The 12,412-nt window shown below is 41.3% G+C and overlaps 1 protein-coding gene across 1 annotated transcript in view; it reads left to right on the forward strand.

The window, feature by feature from the left end:
• The window catches only part of fam117a (family with sequence similarity 117 member A), a 39,116-nt gene that overhangs the window by 11,556 nt on the left and 15,148 nt on the right, over nucleotides 1–12,412 (forward strand). Inside the window, exon 2 of the mRNA XM_003222661.3 lies at nucleotides 11,469–11,638. Within this exon, the coding sequence (XP_003222709.1) occupies nucleotides 11,469–11,638 (170 nt within the window). The remainder of the gene's footprint in view (nucleotides 1–11,468; nucleotides 11,639–12,412) is intronic.

Genomic DNA, 12,412 nt, shown 5'->3' on the forward strand with positions numbered 1-12,412 from the left:
AATGAGCTTTGCAAATCCTTCCCCACCAAATTCTGCCGCTTGTGCCCTCAACAGTGTGCGACCTGCTGCGTGGGGCTGGACGTCCCCATGAAACAGCAAAATCCCCATGCTATTGCAATGCTGAAACACAGCCAGGCTGAACAGTGAATGCACGAGGAAGAGAGGAGCAAAAACAAGCAAGGAAGAACCACGCTCTCACTTCTTTTGCAAGGAGATCTCAAGAGAGAATCAAAACATTGCGGCTTCCTTTCCCTTCCTGCCAGCTCAAGGAAAAGGCGCAGGCTTACCTAAGAAGGCCTGCTCGGCCTGCTCTGGAAAGCGGCCTGGAGGAGCGGTATAGGCTCCTGAGGAGAAGCAATCAGGATTGGCCAGGGCTTACAAGTGGCAGAGTTTGGCGGGGAAGGAGTTGCCATGCTCATGCATTGCTATAGTAAGTGCCTAGATTTGAATGGCAACTATGTTGAGAAGTGGTATTTGGGAGTGGCTTTCAACTGCATATGGTAAATGTTTTCTCCTATATTTTGTTCATTTTTAATTCCAAAACATAACCTACTTTGTGGATAGTCCTCGTATTTAAAGAAGAAAAAGATGAGCAGCGGATGCTAGGCAATCCTTTGCTTTTTGCCGAGACATTTGAGTGTGAGTAGGCAAATTTGGTACACAGTTAAAAAAACCCTGAAATAGCTGTAATGAAGGCTATAATCTCAATCATGATCTTATTTTTCACCAAGTTGGAAAATGTAGGCCTTGTCTTCATCTCAGTGGCAAAAACAGCTCCATGAGCCATTCATTAATTTCCCTCAGTTCTCTAAGCTGGAAAAAAATCTGTCAACTTATTTCCTGCATCTTACATCCAAGTCATTTATTTCTTCCTGGAGTACCCTCCAGTGTACTGGGGTAAAAACCAAGTCGTCTTGTCTGGCATGATCATTGCACAGATGGCTTAAAACCTGGCTTATGGACAGTTTTTAAATACAGAGTTGAGATCTTGATCAGGAATTCATGCCAGAAGAGTGGAGAGCTTAGCTGTTCCATAAAGAAAATAATTCTGTCAAATTTAGTGGGTGAACCATTTCTGTTTCATATACAATTTCTTTGACTAGTTAGCTGCAACTGCCTCAGCCCTTCAGCGAAGGAGGTTGCAGCCTGCAGGAAGTATAGTTGCATGCCTTATTTCAGGGACCTCAACATTTGGGGACTGAAGTAGAAAATCTTGTTTCTAGCACCCAAACTTTGGATTACAACTCTCAGAATCCCTAACTTTTGACCATGTTGAATAGCCAGTTCTGTGGAAACAAAGATTCTAATACACAGATTTCCAATGTGTGATTCAGAAAATCTGCGATATTTAGGAATTGGTGTGCTTCTTTGGGAAGGTACTTGGCACATGTTAAGGATAAACTTCTCATATTGGTCAAAATGGATTACCAGGCTTAGCCCTGTCTATTTCCATTCTTAAATGTGATGTTACTTTCATATACTACAATTTTTCTAAAGCCCTCAAGGCTGTTCGTGATCTAACAAAATGTCTTATTATCTCAGAGACACACAAAATTAAAATGAGTTTGAGGTGTCAACAGCCTCCCAGCTCTGGTAGACTCTGGAATATTTTTTCTGCAATGTACTACTTGTCATCAGTGCTGACATTTATGCCCAATTTTCACACCAAATTAAGACACAGCTATTTACCAAAGCGTTTGGGTTTTAGTAATATGCCTTGTGTCTGACTTAACATTGTTTATTTGATTATGGTTTCTGGTTAGTGGCTTTTATTTTAGACTGATCTTAAACTAGGTTTTTAAGAGTCAGCTGAAGCCAAATAATGAATATGAATTGACCACCATATTTTTGCCAAAAAGAGATTCTTCACTGCATCCTTTCCAACCACAGTTTGGCTTCAGTTGACTTTTTAACCAGTGCACCAATAAAAATTATCTAGCTTTGCTTGTGTGAAGACTGTCCTCTTTCTTTGTGTTCATGAAGCAGTATTTTTCCACCCAAAGCTAGGGACAAAGCTTACGGTTCACAATATTTGAACTTTTAGAAATGGCAATTTATCCTTCATCCCAGGATGCACTGCCAGATATATAAGTACATAGTTGCCTACTCATTGTATTAGTGGATTGTTCATTCCCAAGTTGAATGAGTCTAACTGAAGGCTCTACACAGCACCTGGCCTAGCCTTTTTGCTGAGTTTTATTGGGGGGGGGGGGGGGGGGCGCTATTCTGCTCTTCCTCTACTTTTTTGATACTGCATAGCCTTAAAAAAAATCTGGAGAATTTGAAAGTATGCCTGCTTTAGTTGGACTTTGATCGATCTTAATAAAGGCATCACATGTGTGTTTAATTTTTTCTTGATTGTATCTTGACCTGAGTTCGTTGTAGAAATATATTTGAGAAATAAACTCCTTCCCAGTGTTGCTTAATGAAACTTCTTAATGGAAGTGCAGGCGATTGGCTCCTTCTCTCTTAGAACAAATGGCCGTGGATCTGATATTGCAGGCTGAGCTGTCTCGCCTTTCCTCCTGACTTAACCGGGTGGAGTGACTTTGGATGGAGACAGTTCTTTCAGAGGAAAAAGCCAAATAGCAGCTGGTCCCAGCCAGGCTAATGGAAGGAGCTTCGCTGTTCAGTGAGGTAGCCGCCATATGTGCTTGTTCTGGGACAGAACCTGATCCTGCTGAGAAAAGATAAATCATCCTTGCTTCATTTGTTGCCCAGTTTAGGATTACCCATTTGAACTTCTCAATTCTAAAGAGGGTTACCTTTATGTGTTTTTTACTCAATTCATTCTGCTGAATTTTATTTTCCTAGTAGTGGAAAATGGAATCTCTGGTATAATAGCCATCACCGTAATCCCTTAGCATCAACCAACGGTGCCTTTGGGGCCTTCAGGTTTCTGCCTCCATTCCAGTGATTCTGCTACAGAGCAACCAAATTGTCAACATATCCCTGCAGGGTAATAAGCTGGTGGAAAGTAGGTTATGGAAAACAGTAAAGAGTTGAGACTAGGACTGACCAATAACTGGCAGCTGTTCCTCTTCTCACCAGGGCGAATAAGAATTTCTTCCACTCTTTCGTTTATAGAACTTGGAGGTGATATTTCACTTTTCAGGAACTTGCTGTTAATTTTGAGTTGACTCATCCATCTAGAGCCAGGGCTTTTCATTGGAGCATTTCTGCCAAATAGTTTCCTTGCTGCCTAGGTGCTGTGCACACCCGCCCAAGTGCTCAGCAAGGAAAATCCTTTGTCTTTAAAAGTGCCAGGCAGGTTGGCTGTTTCTTTGGGGGGTGGAGTAGGTTGGGATGATCTTTGATAAATGGAGCATACTGGGCGTATTCTTGGCAGAATGAAAAATGTTTGGATGCTGAAAGACAAAATTCCACTCTGCATCAGTGTGGGTGGACATAGCTGCATGGAACTGGTGGAGCAGAGCTTTTATGTTGTGAACAAATGTTGGCTCTTTTCCTGCAAAGAAGCTTTAGAGGGAATAAAAGTCAAAATAGTTGGTCTTTGCTACGAGCTGGATTTTTTACAGTTGCATGGGCAGACAACCATTGGGCTCCCAGGTTTTTCCCCCCAGGTGTTATGGGCTACAAATCCCATAAGCCTTGATCATTAGCCATTTGGAATTACATTAAAGATGCAAGTAGATACCTCCAGGTTGGGGTAGATTGGCTTAAAGTTAAGGACAAACCAGAGTCTTCCTGGAATTTGTGGCATCTGAACCCACTGCCATTTCCCCCTTCAGCCTTTTCAGGATAAAATTCATGATTATATCTTATTTTGTTCTGAGTATCAGATACAGAGCTTTCAGTTTTCTGATAATTATCATCCCCAGTTTAAATAGGCAAAACATTACCAAGTCATTAATGCTTGTGAGATCTTTGACTTCCACCAGGTTGTTGAGTTTCCTTGTGTATTTGTTAATGTGTCTTCATAGCTGATCAGAATGCTTGTTCTGTCTTGGGATTTTCAATTGCTGACTGCAGACTTCATTGTATCATGCTTCAGGTTCATAGAAGTTAACAAGGAAGAAGACCTTTTAGCCTTCACAGACTGTTGATCTCAGAATGCAGTACAGAAACAATTTTTGAGTGCTACTAATCCTGAGCCGCATGATCATAAATTAACATTTTTACCCAACAAAAACATAGACCCTCAACCTGTTTGGCACTTAAACCCACAAGACCTAATGGCATATAGTATGAAACTACCATAAAAGAACCATCTGGCATACGCTGTACTTCACTTGGTGACAACTTCCTTAGCTTACTAATTGTAGCTGACTTTGCATTAGGGCTCCTGGTTGTCTTAATATAGTTTACTGAAACTAGTGGTTCTTGTGACCCATTTTCTAATTTGTGGTTTCTGTAACATTTGCACCTTTATGTTGTTGTGATGACTGTTTATGAAATGTAACACTTTATAAGTGCCAACCCACAATTGCATAAAACAATAGGAAAAAAACCCTCATAACCCACAGGAATAGTCTTGTCAGATCATTGAATGCTGCAATATCTACCAAGACGTTTTCTCTATAGTTTCTGAACTACCTCCAAGTGCAAGAGGGTGACTGGATTTGTAAAAACAGATGTTTCCAGATTGTAATATTACATGTCTGGGGTGGGGCTGCATGTTATAAACATGCAAGAGCTTGAACATATCTGTGTCCTGAATGTGAACCACTCCTGGTGCCATCCTTAGCATACATGCGAAAAATATTCATGATACAGTCACAAAATGTGGATCAGGGTAAGTTTGTCCAAAAGTTGTATTCTTATACCCTGAATGTCACTATTTGTAGGAGAGTTCCCTGCTTTGAAATAGAGAATTGGCACACCCATACTTTAATGTAATGAGAACCCAAGGAAACTATTCATTCTTGGCATGGGTTGAAAGAAGCAGCACCAAGTTAAATACCTGCTTGTGTTGACGGTGTAAACAGTGAAGAAATGAATGTGGGAATTCATCAGTGCTCCAGCTGTACCAGGAATGTCCAGCTGTTCTTAACAGCATTTTCCATCACTTCCAGCTAGGATGGCCAATTGTGAGAGCTAATGGGAGCAGTTGTTCCACAACTGCATGGAAGTCCATAGATTGCCTATCATGATTCTAGGCTGCATCAATAAGAGCATAGTATTTGGATTGAGGGAAGTAATAGTCCCACTCTATTCTGTTTTGGTCAGATCTCATCTAGAATACTGTGTCCAGTTCTGGGCACCACAATTTAAGAACAATATTGATAAGCTGGAATGTGTTGGAAAAGGGTGACCAAAATGATCAAAGCTTTAAAAAGCAAGCCCTAGCAGGAATGACTGAGGGAACCGGGTATGTTTAGCTTGGAGAAAAGAAGGCTGAGAGGGGACATGACAGCCATATTTAAATAGTCGAAAGAATGTCACATTGAGAAGGGGGCAACCTTGTTTTCTGCTGCTCTGGAGACTAGGACACGGAGCAATGGATTCAAATTGCAGGAAAAAAGATTCCAGCTAAACGTTAGGAAGAACCTCCTGACAGTAAGAAATGTTCACTAATTGAAAATGCTGCCTTGAAGTGTGGTGGAATCTCTTCTGGAGGTTTTCAAGCAGAGGCTGGGTGGCTATCTGTTGATGGTGCTTTGATTGTGCTTTTCCTGCTTGACAGAATGACGTTGGAATGGATGGACCTTGTGGTCTCTTTCAGCTTTATGATTCTGTGATCAAAACACCAAGAGACAATATATTGAGTATTTAGAGGGAGAAAGGGCACATCATTGCCTGTCCTCTCCTCATGACTCCCCTATCAAAATGTCAATGCTTTCTTAAGTCTAAAAGTTAAAAAGGAGCAGCCCAAACAGCAGCAGGAGGAGATGTGAGACAGCTGCCAAACTGGTGGGCTGAGATAGCGAGGTTTCTATTATCTCAGGGCAGTTCCATCTTGATCTCCCCACACAGCCCAGATGGAAGATGCTTAGTGAGCGAACAGAGCTTGGGCCAATCCCAGGACACACAGCCAGGTGGAGCTGGGTCGGTCCCAACCCTAATGGTCTCAGCTGATAATTGAACTGCTCTGTAAACAGGACGCTCCACCCTGCCTCTGCTTTTCCCACAGGCCATCTTTGTCTTGCAGCAAGCATTGTTTTGCTGCCTTGGGTGTATTTTTAGCTGCCTCAATTTGACATGAGCAGAAAAGCACTTCAATCCAGCTGTGGGGCTGCAGTGTTTTCAGCTCTGCTAACACTGTGCAGCCGCTGGTAATTTCCCACATGCCTTCAGCAGCGGCAGTGAATTATAGGGACCAGGGTTTGCTTTGTCAGTCCTCGGCTAGGATTGAGGGTCAGTGTGGCTTGTGCCACTCTGGGTCTTGCCCAGAGAATAGTCAGATCTCTCTGGTTAAAGGCCAGAACCTTGGAAACAGAACTTTCCATGTGGGTTTAAGCCCAGGCACCTCTGCAAGCTGCATACTCCTCAAATAGACCCTCATCCACAATCAGCAAGCAGTCAAGAGAAGCCTTAAATAGCTGTTAAACTGCTGTGAGTCAGGAGCTCAGACTTGGGAGCTGCCAGCTATCTCCTCCTTGGCAGCACACCAGGAGGTCCCGGCTTTATGAGCACATATTAATTTACATTTAAATAAAAAACAAACAATCCCCAGCCTTGGGCTGCATTTGGCATTTTTCTTTCTACTTAAGTGCAGTGGCCTGGAGCGTCGTGGCTGAGCATGATCTAGGGGGAGAAATCTTTGCTTCAGAGCTTTCCTGCTTGGTGGTGGTTTTTGTGACTCCCACTTGTATCAGTATCAGTCCCGGCCCCACAGTATTTGGGTTATGTTGATCCATGTTACCGAGGCAGAAAGAATGGTGAAAGATTTATTGGAAGACTAAGCTTGAGAAGTGCTAAACTGATCTATAAATGAGTTACAACTCCAAAGGATTCTTAAAAGCTATTTGTGCCTTCCGTCTTTGCTAATAAGTGCTTAACAAAAAATGCTAACTCATCATTATGAGTATGATATCGTGTTCTCATATAAGAAGTGTGGTTAATATTCTTCCTGCAAGGGGAACCGATGTTCTTGGTTTGTTATCATTAAATGGGGAAGTGGATGAAGTTTGTATTCTGTTGGCAAGTAGGAGCTATAGAGTTTTGAAGAGCTAAGTGAAAATGTGTTGTCAAAGGCTTTCATGGGTTGCTGCAAGTTTTCTGAGCTGTATGGCCATGTTCCAGAAGCATTCTCTCTTGACATTTTGTCCACATCTATGACAGGCAAAGTGAAAAAAACTTGAAGGCCCAAGAAATGTCAGGGAATAACTCATAGAGTTTATAGTGACATTCCTCTCAATCCTGCAGTTGCTCCGTGGGTTTGGGGGACAAGTGGCATGGGATGAATAGCTGTTGAAGTTTATGTTCAATATTTTCACTTTCAGAACACATCCCTATGATATGTTGAAGGTGTGGTGGAGAGATTATTGTAATCTTTCATGATGTCATAATCGAGCTCCCGGCGGTGCAATGGGTTAAACCCCGTGCAGGCAGAAGCTGACTTGAGGGTTGGGTTGCTGACGTGAAGGTTGCCGGTTGAAATCCAACCCAGGGAGAGCGCGTATGAGCTCCCTATGTCAGCTCCAGCTCCCCATGCAGGGACATGAGAGCCTCCCACAAGGATGGTAAAACATCAAACATCCGGGCATCACCCGGGCAGCGTCCTTGCAGACGGCTGATTCTCTCACACCAGAAACAACTTGCAGTTTCTCAAGTCATTCTTGACACACACATACAAAAAAGATGTCATAAGCGTTTACCAGCATAGATTTGTGGATTTCCATTTGATTTACAACTTGACAGCAAAGTAAGGTAGGAGGGTAAGGCCCCATTTTTGCACTACTCCTCCCATTCGCAAACAGCTGGGGAAATTTGTCCTGCAACAGAAGTTTTATCTTTTTTTGACCAATGATTTGTAGTTGCATTTTCACAGAAGTTTCTTACCCCAAACCTCTTAATGTCTGGCTTTTGGCCAACGGGACCTTTGCGCTTAATCTGCAATTAATGCTTTCCAAAGCTGTACAGACATCAGTGTGATCCTAAGGTTGTCTTTACAATGGAGGTGATATTTAAAGCTATTGGCTGTAATGAGCTTCATGTTGCATATGTGTTATGTCTGCGCAGATGCTGTTAAAGGCCAAGGCTGAGAAATAATTGGAGTTGGAGGCCTGTAACTTCTGGAAGGTGGTCCTGAGTTTATAGAGATGGATTTGCTTGTGCTTATGACCCATGAAACAGAAAGTGTGTTTGAGCTCATACACTGTACCTTTCCTTCACTGCAGAGTGAGCCCTTGTGCATAAGTATGCAAGTAGCAAAGCCAGACTTGATCATGGCATCCTTCTTGAGGTTTTAATAAGTAATTGTGTACTATAATAACATCATGTCTCAGCATAGCCCCAAGACAATTCCACCCTGAAAAGAGTGCACATTTTAATGCTAATTTGTTTTTTAAGGTTCTTTATATAATTATATTATTTTAATAATTTTAACTTTCTTTATTTAATTGACCTGTATATCTAGCCTGGCATGCTATTTTAATCAGTAAGTGGCACAAATTTCATTCACCTTCCTTAACCAGTGGGGAGAAGAGGCTTTATCAGATCTGGAATATGGCTTTCTCCAGAGTGGAAAAGTAATATTTCACTAATAATTCCCTTTGCCAGGCCCTAAACTCTTCAGATTAGTTCTGGTGCTGAAATGGGTTTCTGCTTGATAAGAGCGTAACTAGGGAAAAGGTGAATGTGCATCAGGGTGAAGGAAGATAATTTCCAACGGGAAAGAAGAATTGAAAGGCAAGGGGATAAAAAGAAAAGAAAAAAACAAAATACAAGAGTAGGGAAGGGCCTCTCAGCTTTGTAGACCTTGGTACTTTTCTAAATGTACTAATAATGTGTTATAGTGTAATAGAAAGGCATACTATGTCATTATAACAATTTTATTCATAATAAATATGTAAACTAAGCCTAAGCATTTTAGCTTGCCCAAGTTTCCTAAGGAAAACACAGGGGACTGCCTTAAAGTGAGATGGAGCATTGATCTGTCTTAACTCAGGACATTTCCGGAGAACAATTTCTCAACCTGAGGCTTACTTGGAGATACAATAGATTGAATCTGAGTTCTTTTGCATCCACAGCACACACTGCATCACTATCTCTGTCTCATGGCTGAGCGAAGCTTAAATTTGAGTTTTTTGAATGGAAACATAACCCCAAAGATTGGGTTCCAGAATGGATTTGCCAATAGAATACTGGGAAAAATATGTTTTTTCAATGTGTGATTATGTGGCTACAACCTTCGTCATTGTAAATAAAATGTAAAAAAAATACTTGTGCTAATACTCTGAGGAAATTCTAAAAAAATATTGAGGAGACTTCTATGTTACCAGACCTTCTACAATGGTAAAGGGGCTCCAGGTTGCAGTGGTAAAAAAAAACCAAAACAAAATACTGGGACCAATCCATGGCATACAGCCTAAAATAAGGGTGGTGAATGCATTCTTTTCAAGAAGTTGTTGGGAAATGAATATATTAAAATGCAATGAGATTTCTATCCCAAGGGTTGAAAGTTGTGACATCCCATCTTGTATTTCATCTCCAGCCCTGCAAGGAAGAATTTGGGGAGAGAAGACAGTCGCCCAAGGCTGCTGAGTGATATGGGGCTAGGAAGGGAGGAATGTCTTCTCACACTTTTAAGTTTTGTATTTGCATTTCAGGTGCTGGAGGCCAAAAATGTATTTTGAGTCTTCAACTGCTAGGGGTGCCTGATCACTTTTCTTGGAGCCAATGGAGCCATGCCCAACTCTTTCTCCTACTTGTTGCTTATGTGTATTTTAAAGTGGGAAGTGGGAGCCGTACAGAAGAGCACACTTTCAACTGATCTGCATGTGGAGTGGGTTTAGCAAGGTTGAAAAGTATGTTTGGAACCTATGGCCCTATAGATCAGCCATGGGCAAACTTCAGCCCTCCAGGTGTTTTGTACTTCAACTTCCACAGTTCTTAACAACCAGTAAGCTGGCTGGTATTTCTGGAAGTTGAAGTCCAAAATAACAGGACAGCCAAAGTTTGCCCATTCCTGATCTAGATGTTTTGAGCCAACTCTCTGAAGCTTACAGCATGGCTAATGGGAAAGGATTATGGGATTGTAGTCTATACTAGGGCAGCTTGAACCTTTTCACCTGGGACCTCTTTAGGTCCAAGAGGTTTGCAAGTGACCTCGTATATAGATATATAAAATAGGTATAAAATCAAACATTTGCTGATAACAAATCAGCATTTGCAAGATTTGCTGAACAGGCTGATTTTCCTTCTTGTGAAGTACAGCTGAAACTTCTGCAGAGTCCACTATAAACACTGTACAACAAATTCGTGTAAATGTCTAAAGCAGCCACTAGGTGATGTTCAGAAAACTTTTAGTGTTGCCAAATTTTTTGGGGCTCCAACATAGAGCTTTGTTTGAGGTTGGGACCCATAGTCTAAGAAGCAGTGGTCTAAGCCATTAGGTTCCACAACCCATGGAACCTTACTGTCTGGTCCTAGTAAAACATCTCCAGCTCCAGCAAGAGACCATGCTGCCTTCTAACAAACTAGACTCATATCTTACCACAGACCTCTCCAAGAGAAACTTGAGTCTAGTTTGTTTTTTAAACATTTTATTTGTTTGTTTGACATGAAACTTCAGCCTTGAAAGGGGAAACAAAAACAAAATTCAGCAAAATATTTAAAGCAGCCAGGTACACCAAGAAACCCAACAATATCAACAAAACTTAGAATCAACAAGTAACAGGTAGGAAGTTGAGGGCAATTTTTTTTAAAAAAGTGAAGTATTTTGGTGTGAATCAATGTGTCCTTCTAACTGTTTTGGTCAGACATCTAAAAACAATTAAATAAAACATCAATTTGATGAGCCAGACCTCTGTGTTTCCTTTTTCCAGGCAGGAGTTAAGAGAAATCTCTAGTTTAAGTTCCAATGGGAGAAGTTGGATTCACATTTTGGGCACTGCTGCAGAAAAAGGGTCCTATCTTGTATCCCTATTTGCTCTATATTAAAATGCTTTGTGGAGGGAGCGCCTTCTTTCAAAGACCTAAGCAAGTGGAGAGTTTGGACTGCAAGGGTTTATAGATTGAAATCAGCACTGAATTGGGCTAAGAAACTCAAAACGAGTGAATATGGCAGAACATCAAAGTTCTGTCATCCAAAAAGTGGGCTCCAGTGAATACTTGAGCTGCTGTATTTTGAGCCAGTTGATATTTCCAACCATTTGTCAGACACCCTCCATCCCCCCATTGCTTGGAGTAATCAAAGGCACATGTGAGAGTAAGCAGATAAAGTTGCTGCTTCTGCTAGAAGAGATTAGATAGTGACTCTTGAACGAGCTGACCGGCATCATGTATTTCTGCTTCTTGAATAAGCTGACCCGCTTAATGTATTTCTCCTTCTTTCTATCCAGCTAGTGTTCCATGTGCTGTTGGCCCCATCGAAAAGGCCAGCCGAAGTAAACCTCCCCGAGTGCGGCGGACATCTTCCCTGGACAATGTCCTTGGATCGTACCTCTTGGGTCAGTGGCCTCGGGATGCTGATGGAGCCGCCATAGCACATATGAGTGACAAATCTACTCAGGTATCATGACTACCTTACAGAGGATCAAAGACTGGGGCAGTAGCACATGTCTCAGATACAGTGCTGAAGCTAGATGAAGCAGAGTTTTAGGCTAATTGAGATTCAATTTTTTTGTGGAGTTATATCCAGAGAAGGCAGAGAAGAAGAAACCAGTATACATTGCTATGTAAATACTCAAATAATCAATTACAAAAGAGAAGGGGAAGTTTAAGACTGTCAGACTCTGGTCCCATTTTTTTGTTTCCTTAGTCCTACTTAGATCTTAATTGCTGAATCACAGCATCATAGCCAGTAGTGTAGAATTCTAAGAGCTGCAGTCCAACATCTAGTCCATCTTTGCCCTTGTTTGTCCTTTTTTAGATACTCAAAACAGACTACAACAATTAATAAACAAATGTAAAATATCTTTCAGTGCCCTGATTTCTAAAATTTAATGACATCAGTGTATGTAAACAAAAATATCATTACTGTATTGATCTTAGTTGAAAGATACAGCAATAGCCAATCATATTTGATACAGTTCCAGCATAATTGAATGCTCTATACAGTAAAAAAAAAAGTAAATGGAAAGAAGCTTAATGATCATGGTATCTCCTTGCCTGGTAAATATTTTACCCAGCCTTCTGCTACTCCTGTGATTCTTGGCACTATAGCAAATCAAATCAGAGAAAAATCTTGGAGAAGTCCTATAATAGTCCTCATAAAACATGTGCATCGAACCTTAAGGCCAAAAAAGTGTGTTTCATTCTAAGCGGTAAATGTAACTTCTGCATG

The sequence above is a fragment of the Anolis carolinensis genome, chromosome 6 (assembly GCF_035594765.1).
Source record: "Anolis carolinensis isolate JA03-04 chromosome 6, rAnoCar3.1.pri, whole genome shotgun sequence".
NCBI lineage: Eukaryota > Metazoa > Chordata > Lepidosauria > Squamata > Dactyloidae > Anolis > Anolis carolinensis.